The sequence below is a fragment of the Sminthopsis crassicaudata genome, chromosome 4, assembly GCF_048593235.1.
Source record: "Sminthopsis crassicaudata isolate SCR6 chromosome 4, ASM4859323v1, whole genome shotgun sequence".
In the NCBI taxonomy this organism is placed as follows: Eukaryota; Metazoa; Chordata; class Mammalia; order Dasyuromorphia; family Dasyuridae; genus Sminthopsis; species Sminthopsis crassicaudata.
In genome coordinates, this window is record NC_133620.1 from 295,852,049 (window position 1) to 295,874,860 (window position 22,812).

Genomic DNA, 22,812 nt, shown 5'->3' on the forward strand with positions numbered 1-22,812 from the left:
ACTGTGCATACTCTTTGATCCAGCAATATCTCTATTGAGTCTGTATCCCAAAGAGATCATTAAAAAGAGAAAAGGTCCCACATGTGCAAAAATGTGTATAGCAACCCTTTTTGTAGTAGGAACTGGAAACAGGAAATGTCCATCAATTGGGAAATGGCTGAATAAGTTATGGTATATAGATATTATGGAATAGTATTGTTCTATAAGAAACGATCAGCAGGATGATTTCAGAGAGGCCTGGAGAGACCTGTTGAATGAAGTGCATAGAACCAAAAGAACATTGTACATGGCAACAAGATTATGTAATGATCAACTCTGATGAATATGGCTTTTTTCAACAGTGATGTGGTTCAGGACAATTGCAATAGATTTGTGATAAAGAGAGCCAAATCACTATTGCTCAGAGAAATGCAAATTAAGGCAACTCTGAGATACCACTACACACCTGTCAGATAGGCTAAGATGATAGGAAAAGATAATAATGAATATTGGAAGGGATGTGGGAAAACAGGGACACTGATACATTGTTGGTGGAACTGTGAATGGATCCAACCATTCTGGAGAGCAGTTTAGAACTATGCTCAAAAAATTATCAAACTATGCATACCCTTTAATCCATCAGTGTTTCTACTGGGATTATATCCCCAAGAGATCTTAAAGGAGGGAAACACATGTGCAAAAATGTTTGTGGCAGCGCTCTTTGTATTGGCAAGAAACTGGAAATTATTCAATTGCCTATCAATCAGAGAATGGCTGAATAAATTATGATATATGAATGCTATGGAATACTATTGTTCTGTAATAAATGACCAGCAGGATGATTTCAAAGAGGCCTGGAGAGACTTATCTGAACTGATGGGAAGTAAAATGAGCAGAACCAGGAGATCATTATACACAGCAACTATCAATTCTGAGGGATGTGGCTGTCTTCAACAATGAGATGATTCAACCAGTTCCACTTATTCAGTGATGAAGAGAGCTAGCTACACTCAGAGAGAGAATCATGGGAATAGAGTATGGAACCAACAAAGCATTCTTACTCTGTTATTTGCTTGTATTTTGTTTTCTTCCTCAGTTTTTCTTTTTCTCCCTTCTTGATCTGATTGTTCTTGTGCAGTAAGGTAATTACATAAAGATGTATACATATATTGGATTTGACATGTATTTTAACATATTCTACATGTATTGCACCACCTGCTAGCTAGAGGAGGGGGTTGGGAGAAGGAGGGGAAAATTTGGACCAAAAGGTTTTGCAAGGATCAATGTTGGAAAAATTACCCACACATATGTTCTGTAAATAAAAAGCTTTAACAAAAATAATAACAACAACACTAGGAAAAAAATAAGGAGACTGGGGACTGAATGTGGATCACAACATAGTATTTTCACCTTTTTTATTATTTGATTTCTCATTTTTTTTCCTTTTTGATCTGATTTTTCTTGTGCAGCATGATAAATGTGGAAATATGTATAGAAAAATTGCACATGTTTAACATATATTGGATTACTTGTTGTCTAGGGGAAGGGGTTGGGGGGGAATGGAGGAGAAAAAATTTGGAACACAAGGTTTTGCAAGAGTGAATGTTGAAAACTATCTTTGCATGTATTTTGGAAACAAAAAGCTATTTTAAAAATGAATGATCTAATTGTAGTGGTACATCAAGTGGAGAAAGAAATACCAGTTATTATAAGGCTATAATATTATAATAGTCTAAGCAAAAAGAGATAGAGTCAGAGGAAAGGACAGATAGATAAGTAAAGAGATTTTAAAGATAGGATCAAGAGAACCTGTCAACTGATTGGATATATGACATATGGAAAACATTAAAAGTTACTCCAATATTACTAGTTCCTAGATGATTTTCCATTTCCATCTCACTATTTTAAATTCTCTTCTCTCTCCTCCGTCTTCTATCCTATTTCTTTTTCCATCTTTTTTGATATCTCTTAGCCTAATGCTTTTCCTTTTCCGTTTCTGTCCTTTTCCTGGCTCTAAATCATCTCTTCTGCCTCCCTTCTCTATCTTTCCTTCTCTTACTCTATTTAACTTCTCATTTTGTCTTCCATCTTTATCATTCATTTCCCTCTTCATTTATCCTTATCACTTCCTATTCTGATCTTTATCCTTCACTCTCCCCCATTCCTTTGAATCTTAACTTTTTATGACTTTCCTCTTCTGATCTTTTTCTTTATGTCTCACTATGCCACATACAAAATCCCCATCCTATAATTATGAATGCCTACTTCTTAAAACTCTTTTGCATACAAAAGTTTCCCACCTCAATCCCAGTCACAGAATAATCAAAGTATCTTTGACCTCTGTTACCACTCTGGTGATTATTATTAGGAGCTGATTGACCCAACTTCTAGTCTTGATTCCCCCTCCCCCCCCTTTTTTTCCCCTCTCAGGGGATCTGTAGAATATTTTACTCTTTATTTTTCTGTTTTATTGCCAGTCACTATTCAGTTACCACACATGTATATTTTTCTCATGAATACACATTAAAAATTCAAATAAATTTGTGGTCTTATCATAGCCAAAAATGTAAATTACAATCCAAGTCTGCCCATCTAGTGTGACTCTTCTAATAAATCTACCTTCCCATAAATTTGCCACAAGAGCCTCTTCTTTCCCTGAAGCCCTGAGCTTTTTACTTTCTGTTCTTCAATTACCATTAAAGGAGGCAGCTAGGTGGCGAAGTGGAAAGAGCACCAGCCTTAAAGTCAGAAGGACCCGAATTCAAATGTGACTTCAGACACTTAACACTTCCTAGTTGTGGGCCTGGGCAAGTCACTTAACCCCAATTGCCTCAGCAAAACAAACAAAAAATACTAAAAACCAGATTGGTAGTGGTCTCACAGGTGACCATATGCTGGCCAGGACTATTTCAGAAAACATCTCAGCCCTCTATAACTCCTGAGTGCCACTGGCACCAGGGCCTATGACTCAGCACCTTTTCCTTTTGACATCATGGGGATCTCCAACACAACTCCTCTGAGAAACTGAATTTGGAGGCCTTTTGGCCATTAAACCAGTTGCCACAGTTCAGAGAAGCATCACACAATCATTGCCATTCCATCAAATATGTTGAGAAAAATAGCATCTCAGATGAATAGAATTAAGTGCTGCAATACTAGGCTTCTCACTATTAAGATTTCATCCAGGCCTTTATCAGAGGCCTCATCTCCAAAATATACAGAGAATTGACTTTAATTTATAAGAAATCAAGCCATTCTCCAATTGATAAATGGTCAAAGGATAGGAACAGACAATTTTCAGATGATGAAATTAAAACTATTTCCACTCATGTGAAAGAGTGTTCCAAAGCACTATTGATCAGAGAAATGCAAATTAAGACAACTCTGAGATACCACTACACACCTGTCAGATTGGCTAAGATGACAGGAACAAATAACGATGAATGTTGGAAGGGCTGTGGGAAAACTGGGACACTGATACATTGTTGGTGGAGTTGTGAAAGAATCCAACCATTCTGGAGAGCAATCTAGAATTATGCCCAAAAAGTTATCAAAATGTGCATACCCTTTGACCCAGCCATACTACTACTGGGCTTATATCCCAAGGAAATACTAAAGAAGGGAAAGGGACCTGTATGTGCCAAAATGTTTGTGGCAGCCCTTTTTGTAGTGGCTAGAAACTGGAAAATGAATGGATGCCCATCAATGGATGCCCTACCAATCTGGTTTTTAGTATTTTTTGTTTGTTTTGCTGAGGCAATTGGGGTTAAGTGACTTGCCCAGGCCCACAGCTAGGAAGTGTTAAGTGTCTGAAGTCACATTTGAATTCGGGTCCTTCTGACTTTAAGGCTGGTGCTCTTTCCACTTCGCCACCTAGCTGCCTCCTTTAATGGTAATTGAAGAACAGAAATGGAGAATGGTTGGATAAATTATGGTATATGAAGGTTATGGAATATTATTGCTCTGTAAGAAATGACCAACAAGAGGAATACAGAGAGGCCTGGAGAGACTTACATCAACTGATGCTGAATGAAACGAGCAGAATTAGGAGATCACTAGACTATATTGTAACACATGTAAAATGTATGGGATTGCCTGTCATCGGGGGGAGGGAATAGAGGGAGGGGGGGATAATTTGGAAAAATGAATACAAGTGATAATATTATAAAAATATATATATAATAAAAAATTATTAATAAAATTTAAAAAAAAAAGAAAAAAAAAGAATTAGGAGATCACTATACACTTCAACAATGATACTGTATGAGGATGTATTCTGATGGAAATGGATATCTTCAACATAGAGAAGAGCTAATCCAATTCCAATTGATCAATGATGTTCAGAATCAGCTACATCCAGAAAAGGAACACTGGGAAATGAGTGTAAACTGTGAGCATTTTTTGTTTGTTTGTTTTTCTTCCCAGATTATTTTTACCTTCCGAATACAATTCTTCCTTTGCAACAACAACAAAAAAATTCGGTTCTGCACATATATATTGTACCTAGGATATACTATAAGATATTTAATATGTATGGGAATTCCTGCCATCTGGGGGCGGGGGATGGAGGGAAGGAGGGGAAAAATTCGGAACAGAAGGGAGTACAAGGGATAATGTTGTAAAAAGTTACCTATGCATATGTACTGTCAAAAAAATGTTATAATTATAAAATTAATTTAAAAAAAAAGATTTCATCCTGGATATAGTTTCAAACAACAGGTATTTTGTATATTCAGGCTCTTGGGGCAACTGATTACCAAGTATTTATGAACTCACTCCAATTCTTGCCATTTCCACCCTGATCCCTGGTTTGACAATGAGAGAACACAATAATGCTGCACTTTATCATCACAGAACTCTGGAGGTTAGGAGCCAATTATCACTCTTCCCCTATGTGTCTATGGTTCAGAGATATAAGATAAAACTTTTTCATTTATCATCAGCATATCAGCTATCAGCACCCCACTCCTTTAAAAAAATTTTAATTAATTAATTTTAATACACATTGTTTTATGTTGAGAGAGAAAAATCAGAACAAAGAGAAAAAACCATGGGAGAGGGGGAAAAAAAAAACAACAACAAAAAAAAAGAAGTAAACATAGCAATGTGTTGATTTGCATTCAATCTCCACGGTTCTTTTTTTGGATGCAGATGGCCTTTTCTATGGAAAGTCTATTGGAATTGCCTTAGATCGCTGAACCACTGAGAAGAACCAAGTCTTTCATAGTTGATTATCCCATATTTTTGTATTATTGTGTACAATATATTCCTGATTCTGCTTGTTTCACTCAACATAAGTTGATCATTTTTTATAGAACAATAATATTCCATCACCTTCATATACAACAATTTGTTAAACCATTCCTCACTTGGGCATCTACTCTTTTTCCAATTCTTTGCTACCCCAAAAAGAGCTGCTACAAATATTTTTGCACATGCCCCTACTCCAGTCTTTATTCTCCTTTGCTCCCCTATTCCACTGCAGTCTTTGTATTGCCTGTCCTATCATTAATATGCTTCTATTTTTGTCCTCAATATCTTCTTATATCCTTTGCATTTCCTGTCACTAGTTTAATTTGGCTTCCTGAATTCCTGGCCACCCTGTACAACTTTACAACCCACCTTTGCAACTGTCATGTCTCAACTCTTCCCTCAGTCTCCATCATTAACTCTCTTTTCTTTTTCCTTTTTATTTTTTGAGGTTCACTATGTCACTCTCTCCAGATTCAAGCTGCAGTCAACTATCTGCTTCCAAGTTACCTTTTCCTTTTTCAAAAAATTCAGTACCTGGTTTACAGCCTCATTCTTCATATAGCATCTTGCAACACCCTGAACAGCCAAATCATTCAACCTAACTTCCATCTTCCTTCTCAGCCAGAGAAAGATTGGTCACAGCTGTTCTACCTGCATAATCCTGAGCTCTAAAATCACCCTCTTTGGTGATTGTCTTGGCTTTCTGGTTCTGTCTTATTCCTCCTAAACATCCTCTTTCATTCTCACTATCACGTCTAGCTCCTCTAGTCCATCACCTGTTTTTACACTCTTGACCCACTAATTGTCCAGTTCAAATATCTTTCCTTCAATCCTTTTTCCATTGTCCTGTGAACTTTTTAGTTCAAGCCAATCCTGTGTTTACCCAACCACCATTCCTATTCCAGTATTGCTGAACATTTCAGAAAGAAGTAACATAACTATGTTGTTGGGTTCTCCTCAAATTTATATTATCTAGCTTCAAATGGGTACTGTTGATAACCCTTTTATCCTTCCTGAATTGATTTCCCATCACACAGTGATGATAGTGATTATACCTTCCATACTCTTCTTTAGGCCAACACATTCCTTTTCCTCTCTCTCTTTCCAAAGGTCCTCACCTACTTTAGTGAATACATTTCAATAAAAGCCATCCCCTTTTATCTATCTCTTCTCCCTTCCAGGAAAAAACAGTCACCCAAGCAGAGGTATTCCATCCCTCTGGGGACGTCGGGCCCTGTTAGGAGAGTGTCTCTGGAGAGGCCATTTTACAGACAAAATCAGATGGTAGAAGCTCCACTCAATAATCCAAGAAAGTCCACAAGATCCAAAACAAGTGGATAGGGTTTATAGGCTACTATTGCTGCTCCAATTGTAGAACAACCAGAATTATGGATCTAGACCCAAAGGATATCAAAAGTAGAAAAAAATCTTTGAGACAGTCTAGTTTCACTTTTACATTTTACAGATGAGAAAACTGAAAACACTGAAAATTCAAGGGGCCAATCTATCTGGAATAAAATCCCTAATCTTTCTGACCTTATTCCTTATCCAGTTCCTCCTCTTCCCTCCAGGTGTCACTAGTGCTGCGTCTGTCCCCATTATTTCCTCTTTCCCCTGCCCCCCATCTTTGGAGAGAAATTCTCCACCTCATACTCCCCTTCTCCTAACTCTGGTCTCTCTCCCCATCAGTGTAGGGAGGCAGCTAGAGGTACTCCAGTGACATGATTCGGATGACCCAACGTGGGGTATATGTCTTTTCCTTCATCCACATTGGGGAGCCACTACCAAAATAAATGCTTAGTGACTTAAAGGCAGGAACCAATCCGTTGAGTCAGTTTGAATATCTTTTCTCTCTGTCACTGTGCCCCTTTTTATGCCTATTTCTGTCAGCGTGAGTGTCTACTTTTCCAGGCCTTAGTTCTGCATGACACGTGTAGGGCAGCTCTGATATCTCCCTAGGGACGGTGAGCTGATGGCTGACCACAGCCACCTGTCTCTCCTGATGCTCACACTCTTCAGCCTGGCCCCCGCCTCCGAGCAGCTGCCCCTGGGGGAAGGGCCCGAGAGAGTGACCGACACGAGGAGAGGGAGCTACCGAACTGACAAACACGGAAAGAAAGGGACCGAGGGGGAGATGTCTAAGTAACATCCAAAGAGGAACATAAGTGGAAAGAATCGGAGAATTATAGTTCTTAGAGCTACTAGAGGGATATCCGAGGCTACTGCTAACATCCTATCCCCACCCACACCCCGCACCGCCATTTTACAGATGAGGAAACTAAGGTCCAATGGGGCAGTTTTTCGCCCAGGTCCCCCAGGCAGTAAGCCGAACTGCTCCTCAGGGCCACCGACTCCAGCACCAGAACCCTATACAAGTAGGGAGATACAAAAGAAATATTGGCTGGCTGACTAACTCTTATATTAACAGCGAAAGAGCCAATAGCCCTTCAGCCCGTCCTTCCTTGAGAAGCATGCAGCAATGACGGCCCTTTACATTCCCGCTACCCTGGCCACCTCCAAGACTTGGGACGAGGGGTTACACTCGGGACCTGACATTTGACAGCTCCAAAGACAGGAGCTAAAAATATATCCAGAGCGGGTTACTTCAGGCCATTGCCACTCCACCCCCGGACCCAGGATCCCGCCCCGGCACGCGTCATTTTCTGCCCCGCCCCGTTCTGGCCACCCAAGCCAGGACTCAGTTGTAGGGGAGAAGGACTTAATCCACTCATGCCCTTTCCCTTCGAAAACCCGTTCGAGAGCGCCACTCCCCACGCTTGTACGTTTCCGCAGCCCGCACACCGGCAGGGGGTGGCGGGGACTGGGGGAGTGCGGGTACAGGACGAGTGCCCGGATAGCTCCTTCTCTGGGACTGTCTTCTCCCAATTACTTTGGGTCTCTCTGTGTAAAGGGGAAGAGCGGAGTGAGGGGGTGTGTCTCCCTGAACAGACCGCAAGGCCCGCACCTAATAGGCACAGCACCGAGCGCCCTTCACTTCAGTGGCTCCTGACTTTCCCCAAGCTCCTCCCCTTGGGCATTCTTGAGGAAGGCGGAGTTTCTCTGGGCCTCCTGGGAAGAGCGTGACTTTGGGGGGAGTATGGGATCTCAGCCAATGGGTGTTGCGAGAAGGTGTGGCTCATGTGTGTAGGGGTGTGGTTTGTTGGAGGGGATGGGGACTCTAGGATTAGGTGTGGGGTGTGTGTGGGGGTGGGTGGGGGATTCGCCGGGTCTCTCCCGCGTCTGGGTAGGATAAGCGTTCGTTCTGCTCCTCTCCAGCTCCTCTACTTTGGGTCCCCCTCCCACTGTCCCATTCACCTCTCTTTTTCTCATTTCTCCAATTCCCTTCTTTCAATTTTCGCCAATTCCTTTCTCCTATTTCCCACCAGTCGGGCTACCTCCAGTCATCCTTTGGCTCCCGATTCTCAAGTTCAACCAGCTTCTTCCCCGGACTCTGTTCTGTTTCCAATTCTTTCTTGGTATTCGTAGACCCTCACCCCACCTCCAAGTTTTCCCCCTCTTCGTCACAGAGATGCCGTCGGGGTTTCAGCAGATCTGGTCCGAGGTAGGGAAAACTGGTTTTCTGGGAATTGGGCTGTAAGGGATTCTCTCTAGGTTCCCCCTTTTCCTAACGGGGTTGGAGTGCGGTGAGACTCCTGCGCAGGCTCTACAGGTTCTGAGACTGTGGTGAGTAGGGGGGTGATACTGGATTGGGAGGGGGGAAGGGAGGAGAGTGCGATCAGGGGCTTCTGGCTATTTATACTATGGCTGAGACTTTAGTCTTTACCGCTGTGAAAGGAGATTCGAAGGGAGAGTTTGGGTGGCATTTGTCAAAAACCAAACGTAGAAGCAGGACAGGTGAAGGTGCCTTATAGGAAGTCCTCAACTCTCAGATGTTGGGATATGGGACTCCTCTTGGGGTACAGAACATCTAAGGCATAGTAACAAGAATAACTCGTTAGAAAAAGAAATAACTGGGTCGCCAGGGCGTTTCTTTGTGTCTCTAAGTCAAGGTCCCTGGTGTGATTGATACCACTTTCTGAACGCATGGCCCCACCAGGTGTTGGGGGAGGGGGAATTGGAGAGGAATATGCAGGGTCACTGCCTGGCATGTCATATTCTGAGTCGTTTGAGTATAGGAGACCTAGACATCTGGGGGCTTAGTCAGGGTATCTGAGTTTTGATTGCCCTGTCCTATTCCTCTTGGCTAGTTGCCTCCATGAGTCCCTATCCCTCTTCCCCCCCCACCCCCAACACACATACATACACCACAACCTGGCTTCTCTCCAGGTCTCTGAACTTTCCCTTTGGCTCCACAGTTAGGGAGGGGGAGGGAGAAGGAGTGTCATAAGGCGCCCCCCTCCCCCCAGCCTCCAGCTCAGGTTTCTACTGGAGAGACAATCTGTGCTGCCAGCATCTATCCTGCCAACCTCCACCCTCGCCCTCACCACCACCTTTCCTCCTGACTCCTCTGGGTACCCTCTCTCCCCACCCCCAGCAAATCTCTGGCATTGTATGGGGGGGGGAGGAGTCCAAGAGGACGTAGCTGAAAATCTTTTAAGTCTTACTTTAATGATCTAGATGACCATATTAGAACTGTTCTCTTCAGTAGAAAATATCTGTAAGTTATATTTTGATAAATTACTTAGAGGGTAGGAAAAAGCAGGATTTGGAAAAGGTTCGGGATCTGACATGAGCTAGTCACAAAGGAAAATGGTTTTCTAATTCTCTCACCCCGTGCCGGATTCATCCTGGCCAAGAATTCATTTTCCTTGGGTGTGGGGAGGGGAGTGGGAAGGGGCTTTCAAGAAGGCTGGAGTGAATTTCTGTGTTCCCATATGTGTGAGAGTGGATAGATTCCATTTGTTCCTCCTGCTTACACTGGGATCTGAATTAGATTCCTAATATGGTCCTAATATTAGATTCCTAATTTTTGACTTCATTCGCTGCCCCAGTGATGGATCTGGGGATGGAAGTTTAAAAGCTTAAAAATGGTTAGCTCAAAACATCAAGGATGTTTCCTTTTCTGTTCACTATGTAGGAGGGGGATCCTCCGAGACAGCGGGTCACAGGAACCCTGATTCTTGCAGTATTCTCTGCTGTGCTTGGCTCCCTCCAGTTTGGCTACAATATTGGGGTTATCAATGCTCCACAGAAGGTGAGGGGACTGAATATTATGGCACTGACAGGGGGGTGGAGAGATCTACCTGGTTCCCACAGGGAAGAGTAGGGGATTTTGGATGGCTGGATACTATCCTGAAAGTATATAGTATAGTATAGTTTGGAAGGAAAAAAGATCTCTTTTGGAGACAAATCACAACAGAGGACCATTCAGAGAAGGGAATTTCCTGAAGCTAAAGGAAATTAGAGAGCCCCTCTTAAAGGACAGGGGTAAGAGTGGAGATTCTGAAGGGAATTTACCAGTGCTTACTGCCTTCCCTTCAGGTGATTGAACAGAGTTACAATGAAACATGGCTGTCTCGTCAAGGTCCGGAGGCCCCCAGATCCATCCCTCCAGGCACTCTCACCACCCTCTGGGCTCTCTCAGTTGCCATCTTCTCTGTGGGTGGCATGATCTCGTCCTTCCTTATTGGCATCATCTCCCAATGGTTGGGCAGGTACCAGAGGCTAAAGGGAGTGAGAATGGGGAGGAGGTAACAGCATGGGCAATTTCCACCACTCTTTTACTTTCCCCATCTCAAATCTCTTGGTGTTTCTATGTCTGGCACCTATAGGAAGCGTGCTATGATAGTCAATAATGGTGTGGCTCTTCTGGGAGGAGCATTCATGGGCTTGGCCAAGGCAGCTGCTTCTTATGAGATGCTCATCCTTGGACGATTTCTCATTGGCGCCTATTCAGGTATCCGCCAGAAACATCTCTTCATTTAGGGGAATTTGAATAACACATTCTGCCTGCCCTCCAAACCCAAGAATCTAGAGGTATGGGCATGGTGAATATGGAATTTTCGATATCTCTTATGACCTTTCTCCTGCCTCACTAGGGCTGACATCAGGACTGGTCCCTATGTATGTGGGGGAGATTGCTCCAACTCACCTTCGGGGTGCTTTAGGAACCCTCAATCAGCTAGCCATAGTCATTGGCATCCTGGTTGCCCAGGTATGCAGTTTTTTTTCTTTATCCTTACTGGGGGATTGAAATATAGAAAAAAAGGAAGGTCTCAGGGAGATGGAAGGACAGAACCAGGAAAAAGAGGTGGTTTTAAGGGTATAGGAAAGGGGAAGGAACAATAAAGTTTTATCTCACAATCTCTCTTTTTTTCTTTTCCCTTCCTCTGCCAGGTACTAGGTTTGGATTCCATGCTGGGAACAGAGAAGCTGTGGCCACTATTGATGAGCATGACTGTACTTCCTACCCTCCTTCAACTTATATTATTGCCCTTCTGCCCAGAGAGCCCCCGATATCTTTATATCATTCGTAACCTTGAAGGACCTGCCAGAAAAAGTAAGACACTTCCTCTTTTCAGTGACAAAGGAAACCAAATATCTAAACCTTACCCAGTCTACTACTTCCCAACTATTTTCCCTCAGGATTTCATTCAAGTTACTCTACACCAGTCTTCTCTTTTCTCTAAATTCCTGCTTTTGCTAAGGACCCATGCATTTCTCCTCTAATCCTAACTCCTCTTTCCCCTACCTAGGTCTGAAGCAACTGACTGGATGGGCAGATGTATCTGGAGCACTAGCAGAGCTGAAGGAGGAGAAACGCCAGCTAGAACGGGAGCAGCCCCTTTCCTTGCTCCAGCTTCTTCACAGCCGAACCCATCGACAGCCTTTGGTCATTGCCATTGTGCTGCAACTCAGCCAGCAGCTGTCAGGGATCAATGCTGTAAGGGTTGGGCTGGGGACAGAAAGGTGAAGAAATAAAGATATGAGGAGCAGGATTTGAGGTGGGGGACTAGCAGATCATGCTAGTAGACTAGGGTTAGAGTTAGAATTTAGGATTAGCATTGGAGTTTCATTTGGGATTAGAGTAGGAGGCATTTAGGATCAATAAGAGTTAGAGTTGAAAGCATTTGGGGTTAGGTTTAAAAAATACAGTAAGATTTGAAAGAGAAATAAGGATAGTTAGAGGAGCTAACATTTTTGGACAGAAAGACTTTGGAAGTGGGAGTAAGGAGGGTTATATATTTGTGTATCTGTATTGAAGGAAAAAAAATATTAAAGGGATTGCAGATACACATTACATAGAAGGATCAGAAAACTAGGACAATATAAGCTAGTCAGGAGAAGTCTTCTTATTTTTCATTTCCTTCTCACCCAGGTTTTCTACTATTCAACTAGCATTTTCGAATCAGCAGGAGTAGGACAGCCAGCATATGCTACCATTGGAGCAGGCGTGGTCAACACAGCTTTCACGTTGGTCTCGGTAATTGCACTGATGTGGGATCCAGGTGGAGATTATCTTTTGCCCTTAAGCCCACCTCTCTATACTAATAGAGAATTACTACTACTAATAATAATAAAGTATACTAATGTAGAATGAGAAGAGCTCCCTCTTTTTCCATTTTCTCACTTGGATCTTTCCTTTCTCTTTCAGCTCTTCCCCCATTTTGCTTCTACTCAAGGACCCAATCTTAAGGCCTCTTGCTTTTCCCTCCCCAGGTATTTCTAGTGGAACGGGCTGGGCGTCGGACATTACATCTCTTGGGCCTGGCTGGAATGTGTGGATGTGCTATTTTGATGACTGTGGCTCTTCTCTTGCTGGTGATGACCTTGGGTTAGGTTGGGGGAGGGGTGGAAAAAAGCCAATGTCCACTTCTGGGGAGAGTCACCATACTTAAGAAATGCCTGTGAAGCTCTGATCCTTTGGGAGGGGGAGAGGGTATATAGCAATGCTATTTCTACAATAATCTCCATGGTCCCAGAAACAGGATGTCATCATCCCCTCAATTCCGGTGCTTTCCTTAGCCTCTCCGAGACAGTTATATTTCTTGGTTGTTTGTATTTATCATTTTTATCTGGGCTTAGGAGTAATATAACAGGGCTTTGAGGAAAGTCTGAACTACAATTCTTAGAACTTCTGAAATTTTTATACGTCCTAGACACCAGAGTCTCTCAGGAACTGTTTGGGAGCAGTAGTCCTTGTGCACCCCCAGCAGCCAAATTATGATCCTCAGATGCCTTTAGGAGACTTGCTATGTATTGAAGAAACTGGCTGCCCCAGATGTTGCTATAACTTGTATTCCCCTCAGTCCTCATTGAGATAGCTTTTGGAACTATAATTTCCTTAGAGGATCCAAGGAACTTCTGATTTTTTTAGAAAAGCATGAAATGTAAACTGACTGTCTCTGTTATCCTTGCTATTCAGGAACGGGTTCCTGCCATGAGCTATGCCAGTATGATAGCCATCTTTGGCTTTGTGGCTTTCTTTGAGATTGGTCCAGGTCCTATCCCATGGTTCATTGTGGCTGAACTCTTTAGTCAGGGACCCCGACCAGCTGCCATGGCTTTGGCTGGCTTCTCCAACTGGACATGCAATTTCATTGTGGGTATGAGCTTCCAATACATTGCGGTAAGTCCTTTTTTCTTTCCCCAACTCATACACATACCATATCCCACAGGTGAATTTCAGGTAGAAATTTTCCTATCAGATCATTAACTGCAGTATAGGAAGAGATACTCTAACCTCTTATTTTCCATTTCTGTTCTGTTCACTTCCCTGCTACCACCTGATCTCCATATACATAAAAATTCAAGGCCTAACTGATGGGAAAGACACATATAGAGCAATATATATATCCACACATGTGCATATATCTACCTCTGTGTGTGGGTGAAGGTGTGTGGATGTGTGTTGTGTGTGTTTTCCTTTCTTGGCTTCCTATTTGTAGAATATCAGAATTGAGAAAGCCTTATAGATTATCTGTCCAACTAATACCTCAACAAGAATCCTCTCTATAATCTACATAATAACTAGTCAACCAGCCTTTACCTGAATGCTTCCAATGTTGTTCAAGGATTTTTTCAGCCTAGTGGCATAGCAGAGAGAAATTCCCAGACTAGGGCAGTGCTCAGAAAAAGCCAAGTCAAGGAGAAGAAATGCAATTTTTATGAGTAATTATTCTTTGAATTAAATGTATTGAAATAAACAATGTATCTTTGCTCTTAATTCAATTCTACTCTCCTCCCTACTATTTTACTGTTAAGTCCATATCAACCCTCCTTCCCAAACCTGTAACTGTTAGGACCACCACCCTATCTGATATCCTTGTAGTCCTATGGATTGTGACCACTATTCTCCTAAGCTAGCTACTTCTTACCTTTGCTCTAGGATGCCAGTGGCCCTTATGTCTTCCTCCTCTTTGCTGTCCTCCTGCTTGGCTTCTTTTTATTCACCTACTTGAAGGTGCCAGAAACACGGGGCCGAACATTTGACCAGATATCTGCAGCCTTTCGACGGACCCCATCATTGCTGGAACAGGAAGTGAAGCCCAGCACAGAACTTGAATACCTGGGACCAGATGAGAATGACTGAGAGGAAGGGTGGAAGTACACCTTTTCCCTTTCACCCTTAATTGAACTCTCCTCCTCTCTGCAGCACTTTAAGTTCCCCTTTCTAATCCCCACAAGGACAGGAAGGAATATCTTAGGTCTGGTGGTACTGGGGGCTAATATATATGGCTTGAATTCCTCTTACCCCCCCCCAAACCCATTCCCTTTAGTGTGAATCTCTTATATTTATATGGGTGGGACTTGGGGTATAAATATAGGCAGGGCTATGTCCCCAACCTCCTTACCCCCAAGGGTTCCCTGACCCCTCTCTCCTATTTCTAACCTGAGATTTCGATTCCCTTCTGCTACAAAGGAGTACCAAAAATCCCCTAGGATTTTCCCAAATGGGAACTATAAGTAGCCTGTGTTTTTTTTTTTTTTTTTAAAGAGGAAGAAGCCTAGGGCCTAGCTCCCTAAGTTATCATCCCCTCTTGATTTCCTATGAGGGTACCCCTCACATCCAACCTGACAAAGCCAAAGAAATGGGTGGTAGGCCCATTGGGTGGGGAAATACATGAGTATTCATGTTGAGAAAGCTCTAGGGAAGGTACTTCCTTTCACTTTTTCATTCTTTTGGAGAGATTGTGCACTACCTGTTAAGGGAAGCTCTAAGGATACCACCTCACCCTTCACATCATTCTCTCCCTTGGGAAGACTGCACGTGATTGGGAGGACTCTAGGAAAGAATTTCCCTTCCCTTACTCCTGACCTTTGGTTAAATTGCACATAGTAGGGGATTGCTCTAGTATACCTCCTTTTGTTATCTTTTGGGGAGACTGCACATGGTAGTCAACATTCTAGGGAAGATACCTCCATTCTGGCTTTTGGGTAGCATTACCACAAATATGCCAGTTAAGTCTTTCTTTTATGGATTCCCACTTACTAAAAGCCTTAAAGTAGGGCATTGTGTCCCACCAAATTCACTCTCACCCTGAAATGAATTTTGTATAGGTAGCCCTTTTGAGCGCCTGGCAAAAATACAAACAAAAAAACTCCCAAAACAAAAACAGCATGGAGGCTTCTGTTGGTGTAATAAAAAGGCTGATTGGAGCCTTTGAACATTTTTATATGTTTGTGTAGAAAGAAAAAAAAATATATACTTAATGTATATATACATATATATGTTTATATATATATATATGTATATATATACATATATATATATATATAAAGGTCACTATATAAAAGGCAAGTGTGCTTTTTTTAAGGGATGCAGAATTGGAGCTGGCTTCTCAGTTCTGGGACAAATGTCAGACATCTGTTAGCATCTGCCCCATCCTCTTTTCCTGTCTGTTCCTTTAATACCTAGTCCAGCCTATTTCCTACTCTCACAAGGCTTCCTTTGGTCCTGGGGTATGCTCTAGCATCCGAAGCAATAGCTTTCATACCCTCCAAGATCACCACCTGTACCAATATTCCTAAATTCTTTGGTCACTCATACTAACTCATAACACCTTAGCTTCTGGTCATGAGAACAGAGTAGAGGCAGAAACATGGACAGCTGTGCAAATTTTTTTTTTTTTACTGGAGGCTCAGGTGGCACATGACATTTCACCAAATGGCTTCAGAGTTTGGGGTGGGGGAGGGAGAAGACCCAAAAAATAAACTGGGGTGGGGGGGAAGGGAGATCTGGCTCCAGTGGACAAAGGATGTACTCCCTTCCTTCCACCCTTGGGGGTGGGGGTGGGGGGTTTGAACCAAATTAAAAAGTTGTTCTACCCTCCTGGGTCCTGGGAAGGAGGGGACAGGGTGAAGGCCGCTGTTTCAATGTCATGGATTTTTTTGGAGGGGGGGAGGGAGACAGGGAAGGAGCAGTTGGAAAAAGTCGGCAGATACCTAAAGAAAAAAAAAAATGAAGAGAAAAAGGAAGGTGTTAAAAGAATATTTGAAAATGCTATTTGCCACTCCCCTATCCCCAACCCTTGTCTTTCAATATGGCCTCAAGCTATAGGGATACTCAACCAGATAGCTGCTCTAGTTGTCCCCCTAGTTGGAATCACTCCAGTAAGGTGGTAGGGGAGTCCCCACTGGTTATAGGGGTTGAGGTCTGAAGATAAAAGGTTAGAAGTGAGAAGTCTATATATAGCTAAAATACCTAACCACAATCAATTCTTACCTGTTCTCTATTCCCCCTTGTCCAAGTTTACCTATCTCTCCCAATCCTCCCCCCTACCACCCCTTGGAATTCACATCCACAAGCTGGTGCTGTGGCTCCAAGCGGGGCTGGGAAGGTGTGTCCGCAGGAGGTGGGATGGGCTTGACTGCCTCCACTGGGGTCTCCTGATGGGTAGGGGCACCTGCTGGGGGTGGGCCCGGGGGTACTGGCTCTTTGTTATCAGCCTGCATGGAAAAGGACACAGATAGTGATTATGAAAATGAGAAAGCTGAAATCAGCCCTATCTGCACACATAGATTAATTTTCCGTAGCTCTTACCTCAGGGGCTGCAGTCTGCCGGGGACCCGGAGGCTGTTGCCTCCTACGTTGAAAGTAAGGCCGATTTCGTGGGCGCTGGGGCTCAGGCCTGGAGCCATCTGTGGGACCCTGGCTGGGTTTGGTCTCTCCATCGCCACCTTCTGTGGTGGGCTGCTGTGGAGGCCGAGGACGGAAAGGCCTGTGTGTTGAGGAGAAAAACAATTGGATCAAAAAAAAAGCAAGACATCCTTCCTACTTGCCCCACCCTACTTTAGCTCTCGGGTTGGAAGACCAAAGATTCTGCCTTGGCAAAAACTTACAACTGCTAATAAATCACAAGCCATAAGCCCAGGTCTACAATTTTGGCTCCTTCCTCTCCAATCTCTTCAGAGCAAGGTTTCCGGTTCCTAAAAATCCTATACTCTTAGAAGTTAGGCATGTTGTCATTTAATTTCCTCCCCCTAATCTCAATTTATTAATTTTTCTTAAGGCTCAATGTCTATTTTCAAGAAAACAACAGTAATTGTAGAAAAGAAAAAGCACCAATATATGCAAATCAATCTTTAGATAATATCTGGGACAGGGAAGATATGCTTACCTTCGATATCTGGGTCGGAATCTGGGTGGAGGTGCCCGTTCATCTCCCTGCTGCTGATCCCCTTCTAAGGGGGCTGGGTCTTTGGGCTCTACCCCATCTGTTCCCTGAAGATATGTAAAATTGGGGTTTGTGAATGTTCGAAATTTATAAAGATTCCACTTCCTAGAATATGTACTTAGCTTGGCCAGATTTGATGCAAATTTCCACAAGGACCCAAGCATCAACTTCTCTCTACCCTTCTGCTCACCACATTCTTCTTTCTAGGTGTCTAGGTAGGTTACTAGATAGAAAGTTGGACGTAGGTCAGAAGTCCTGAGCTCAAATTTTGCCTCAGATACTGTGTGATCCCAGGAAAGTCATTGGGAATAGAACTTGATCTCTTCTAGTTCAAAACTATGATTTGATACTTTACTTTTCTCTTAGGGCCATTAGAAACTTAAGTTACTACCTCCTAGGCTTTTGTGATTTAGGACACCTAGCAATCCAAACCTCTCACCTCCATAGGCTGCTGCTGGTTGGAGGGCCTAGGGCCCCTGACAAAACGTCGTCGGTAAAAGAAGGGGGGTGGGCGTCGTCGTCGAGGTCGCTGACTAGGATCCTCAGCACGTTCCCCTTCACTACCTGGCTCTGCTACCCCTGTAGGGGCCTCTGCCACCAGGGGTGGGGGTGCAGCAGGGCGTGGCCGGGGAATAAATCTACGAAAACGGCGTCGGTTGGGAGCATAGCGACTGCCCTTCACTGGTACCCCCCCTGGACCAGTCACATTAGCAGCTTCTGCACCCTGGGATGGAAAAAATCAGAACTCTTTCCCAACTCCAACTCCCCCCTGCCCACCCTACATGATCCACTCAGAACACATCACTGACTTATCTCAGGGCTAGTATCAGAGGTCACTAAAATTAATTTAGAATTTCTCTTTAACATCCCAACTGTTGATTGGGAATAATAAGATTGAGGCCCCCATACCTTCTAGACGGGAAGAAGGGCCAAAAAAGTAGGGTAGATGATAACCTCATGAGGTTTTGAAGCCCAGGATTACCCTTCCCTTAAATCCTTATTCTTCCTGGTTTCTAGGTCCTCCTGCCCCTCCATGAATCCCCCAAACCTTCTCTCCTTCCACGACATCAAACTCCACTGTTTCCCCATCCCCAACACTGCGCAGAAACTTCCGAGGGTTGTTTCTTTTAATGGCTGTCTGGTTGGGGAAAAAGCAGTGAAAAGAGCTGGGACAAGACAGGAAGACACATCTTTTACCCATTAATATCAAATATCCATTGCCTTAATGCTCAATAAGCTATATATCTAGAGGTAGAAGGAGGATTTGCAAAAAATAGGCCAAAGGTTTAGATTCTGACTAGGGATTCTGGTGTCCTGCTGTCCAAATATACTTCCCACCCAGACATACTTATCTCTATTTCCCATTAGGGAAATGTGATAAGTCAAAGAGGAAGAGACACAGCCAACAGGTAGATAGGCAAGATTCATTTAGACAAAGTTTTCTATTCACTAAATTTATCAACCCTCTTTAGATCATTTTCTTCCCAATTAAAATGTTATATTCTGGATAAATGGCAGCTAACCTGATAAACTAATTCATATTATATTAATGGACAAGAGAATTAGTGTGGAATAGTAGAAAGCTGAACTCAAAACATTAAGATGACCAGAACTCAAGTCCAGTCTCTCTAATCCTGGCCAAGTAAATTCCTTAATCTCTCAGTGCTCTAAGCAAATCTGATATGTAGAAGGTACTGACCCAAAAGGATAGAGGGAATTCCCTATTCTAATTCAATCACAGGCCCAATTCCTATCTCTATTAATAGGCACCACCTATTTCTAATAAGTTATTTAAGTTAGCACTTTTAATGCTTTAAAAATGACTACGGACTTTGTTTCAGTTATTTCAGGTACTTGTCACAGATGGGGCATAATGGGATTGGAGGCAATAGTAATAGCTTTTTTAAGGTTGCCATAGCAGATTCCCAGTTAAGATTAAGCAAGAGAGGTTCATTAAGTAACATTCAGAAAAAAAAAAAAAAAAAAAAACGATCCTTGAATCTTCTGATCCTACCTGAGAAGCCTGACTCTTACCTGGTGGACAAAGACATCCTCCTTGGTGTCATTCCTGTGAAATGGGAAGGGTCATCATTAGGGGGCTGAAGTGATGTTTGAGGCTTTGAGGGCATACTCCAAATTTGACTTTCCTGTTCCTGACCAATTAGCTGTTATTTTATTAACCAGTGCTTCTCGAAGGGATTGGTGGTGTATTTCTTTTTTTAAGTTTGGAAAGAACCACCTTGGAAGGTGTGATCTCTGCAGTCATTATAAGAGTATCAGCAGCTGGCAGGGGCTCCAGGTGGGGAAGGGTAAAGTCAAGTCAAGGTGTGGCCAGAGAGAGTAAGGACACCAATCTAAGACTCAGATGGGAAAACCAGTCTTGTGGCAAACAGGCAAAGGCACCTTGAACCTGCCAAGGTGCCCAAAAAATGGGACAGCTCTCTGCTTGCTTCTGCCCCACCTTCTACCCTCAGGGGCAACTCAAGAACTGGGTAGTTCTGGGTGAAGTAGTTCCTCCTCCCCCTTTCAAAGTGGTTGGAAAATTCCACTCTACCTCCTTCCTTCTTCCTTACCAAAGGAGGGAGAAAAGTGGGGGAGGTGGAACAGGAGATGCAGAACAGGTTTGGGGAGGGGAGACAAGGAGCCAGGAACCCTCACCAAGAGGCCACTGGTCCCTTCCCCCCAACCCTGACCCCAGACCTCTGGATGGATCCCAGTCCCCAGGGTCTGGACACTCCCAATTTGACTGGAAATCCTGGTGAGAACAAGTTGGAGGGAGATTTAAGTGAGGAAGTAGAAATAACTCATCCATTATCTACTCTAGTCATAATCTTAATATTCTCCATCTCCTAGGCCTCCCCAAAGATTAGCCGTTTCAGGCTCTAAGGCAGCTGAGTTTGCCAAAGGTCAGACTATGAAGCTGCCTGGGGTCTTCCCCGGAGACAAACTGGGCAGAGAGCCTACTGGGGGAAGACTTCACTTTTGACTTTGTATTTAACATTCAGTAGTCTTAATAGGCATTTCAAAGGGGGTATTTACGCCTGATAGGTAGGAAGGTGACCTTAGAATTGGAATCGAGTCAATCATTCCTACAGAAAGGGGAAAAAGGAACACTTCCAAAAGGAAATTCAGGGAAGGTGGAGATCTCCGCGGGCTGGGAGAGAAGAAAAGCTCTCAAACACTTATCCTGCCCCCAAGGCACGGCAAATAAAGGGGCAATTGGGCAATTCCAAGGGGGTGTGGCAGACTCCCTGCCAAGTCCGTGGATTCCTAGAGAATTAACCTTTGGCGGTAGGACATAATCGGAAAGACTGGGCTCCACTAAGGGAAAGCTTCATCTTCCATATAAGGGCGTGGTATTTGTGCAGTGGTTAAAGACGTTCAGACTAGCTTCAGCTGGACATTCGGGGCAACCATGTGCCTCAATAAAGGGTCTGGATGAAGTTATGGATCCTCCAACCACACAGCCCAGTTTGGAGGACATTCCCACCCCTTCCCTGCCTTAGGTACCTGTTGATGAATCCATAACCATTTCGGACGTTGAACCATTTGACAGTGCCCAGAACTTGGGTTGCTGCCAGGGGGAGGTCAAGTAGGGAGAATAGGGCAGGGGAAGAGAGATGGAGTTAGGCTCAATCAATTCTGAGCACACATCAAAAGTCCAGCCCCCACTCCTAATCTATTCAGGAGGACAGCCACACCAGTTTAGCTTCAGGGAACTTAATCTATCCCCAACCAACTCTAATTTTTGAACTTCCAAATAACTCGACCTCGAGCTCCAGAAGTCCTGAGCTCCACCACATTCAATTCCAAGGTACCTCCCATACAGTCCTCTAGCTGTATTTGCCCCCCCAAAGCCCCCCACCTAGAGGACAAGGTCCCCGAGCGCTTCCAGAGTCCATCTGCCTCGCCCTAGTCCTTCAGTGGGAGTCCGCCTTCCTCCCTGCCTGGGCTCACCTGGCTCCCTATTCTCCCAGATCTTGGCCTCTCATTCACCTGCACCCTCAGCTCTACCTATTCAACCAGACCTTCCTCCCAAGGCCCCCTCAGGTGTCAGGCCCCTAGACCTGGCCCCCTCACCCAGCACCGGTTTGTCCGCCTGGCTCCGGGCGGGGGGTGCGGGGGTCCCCGGGGCTGCAGTCGTCGGGGCGCCTGGGGCTGCGGGGCCCGGAGCTGCGGGGATCCCGGCGGGGGGCGGGGCGGGGGCGGCTCCCACTCCCCCTCCCATCCCACCACCGCCAACGCCGGATTTCTGCAGGTCACCCCCGGGCGACACCACCCCGACCCCCGCCGCATCCACCGCCGGGGCAGCTGCCGCCGTCTCCGCCTCGCTCATCCCGCCGGGTCCGGTACCGGCCCCCGCCGCCTCCGTTGCCGCCGCCGCCTCCTCCTCCGCCTCCTCCGCCGCCGCCCCGACCCCTCCCCCCCGCCCGCGCGCTCCCTCTCTCGCCCGGCCCGCTAGCGCCCCGCCTCCCCGCCAGGTCCTCGCGCCCCGAGCCTCTCCCTCGCACCACGCCCCCTCCCCGCTCCTCGCCGCTGCCGCCGGCCAAGCCCAATCTGAGGTGTGTGGGGAGGCTCCGGGAAGATACCCTCTTCCCCGCCCCCCAGCCTATACAGGACCAACAAGTCCAGCCCACGCGCTAGTCCAGAGCAGTCCCACCCCCAGGCTTCGCACGTGCCTGGTTCACTAGCACCTGGGACTATATCCCCGCCTTGGCCCCGCCCACCGAACTTGGCCACGTGACTTAGTGAGTCGGGTTCATTGGCTGGTAAGTTCTCTTCTCCCCTCCCCCTCCTTTCGCCCCCTCCTTTTCCTTCCCCGCTCCATCCCTTTCCACCCGCCGCGGGAAATCAAACCGACCTGTCATACCCCAACCGCCACCTGCCGGCCCAGGGAGGGGCGGGGCTCCGCGAGTTCCTCCGTTACCCCTAGCTACAGAGGAGAGAGGAGAAGCTGCCACTTATGTTCTGTGTGTTTGCGGAGTCCTGGTTCCTGAAGTCC

General features: G+C 44.8%; 2 protein-coding genes across 5 annotated transcripts; one reads left to right on the forward strand and one right to left on the reverse strand.

The window, feature by feature from the left end:
- The first annotated feature begins 7,902 nt into the window (after window positions 1-7,902).
- SLC2A4 (solute carrier family 2 member 4) lies at window positions 7,903-15,792 on the forward strand. Of its 2 annotated transcripts, none has more exons than XM_074311756.1 (12): window positions 7,903-8,011; window positions 8,619-8,794; window positions 10,271-10,387; window positions 10,675-10,847; window positions 10,965-11,089; window positions 11,232-11,347; window positions 11,530-11,692; window positions 11,889-12,076; window positions 12,512-12,616; window positions 12,853-12,954; window positions 13,559-13,762; window positions 14,522-15,792. In XM_074311756.1, the coding sequence occupies exons 1-12, from the start codon at window positions 7,963-7,965 to the stop codon at window positions 14,723-14,725; spliced, it is 1,722 nt and encodes a 573-aa protein (XP_074167857.1). In that variant the 5' UTR covers window positions 7,903-7,962; the 3' UTR covers window positions 14,726-15,792. The 2 variants fall into 2 exon arrangements, with proteins under 2 accessions (XP_074167857.1, XP_074167856.1); XM_074311755.1 differs by lacking the exon at window positions 7,903-8,011 and adding an exon at window positions 8,444-8,476.
- Window positions 15,793-16,241: 449 nt separating this feature from the next.
- On the reverse strand, window positions 16,242-22,239 carry YBX2 (Y-box binding protein 2). Of its 3 annotated transcripts, none has more exons than XM_074311759.1 (10): window positions 21,891-22,239; window positions 21,321-21,384; window positions 19,845-19,878; window positions 18,859-18,948; window positions 18,250-18,534; window positions 17,754-17,857; window positions 17,177-17,354; window positions 16,939-17,082; window positions 16,705-16,789; window positions 16,242-16,578 (listed from the first exon to the last, which is right to left on the reverse strand). In XM_074311759.1, exons 1-9 carry the CDS (start codon window positions 22,144-22,146, stop codon window positions 16,739-16,741), a joined length of 1,206 nt encoding a protein of 401 aa, XP_074167860.1. In that variant the 5' UTR covers window positions 22,147-22,239; the 3' UTR covers window positions 16,242-16,578; window positions 16,705-16,738. The 3 variants fall into 3 exon arrangements, with proteins under 3 accessions (XP_074167860.1, XP_074167861.1, XP_074167859.1); XM_074311760.1 differs by lacking the exon at window positions 19,845-19,878 and having other exon boundaries at window positions 16,933-17,082; window positions 18,859-18,976; window positions 21,301-21,384; window positions 21,891-21,944; window positions 22,096-22,184; XM_074311758.1 differs by having other exon boundaries at window positions 16,933-17,082; window positions 21,891-22,161.
- Between the last annotated feature and the right edge of the window lie 573 nt (window positions 22,240-22,812).

Coding starts and splice junctions, on each gene's coding strand:
- SLC2A4 (XM_074311756.1), top strand. CDS start 7,963: ATGCCCTTTCCCTTCGAAAACCCGTTCGAGAGCGCCACTCCCCACGCT. Junction 8,795..10,270: donor TTCAGCAGATCTGGTCCGAG/GTAGGGAAAACT, acceptor TTCACTATGTAG/GAGGGGGATCCTCCGAGACA. Junction 10,388..10,674: donor TTATCAATGCTCCACAGAAG/GTGAGGGGACTG, acceptor CCTTCCCTTCAG/GTGATTGAACAGAGTTACAA.
- YBX2 (XM_074311758.1), bottom strand. CDS start 22,146: ATGAGCGAGGCGGAGACGGCGGCAGCTGCCCCGGCGGTGGATGCGGCG. Junction 21,385..21,890: donor GGCGGACAAACCGGTGCTGG/GTGAGGGGGCCA, acceptor TCCCCCTGGCAG/CAACCCAAGTTCTGGGCACT. Junction 19,879..21,320: donor GGTTATGGATTCATCAACAG/GTACCTAAGGCA, acceptor CCCATTTCACAG/GAATGACACCAAGGAGGATG.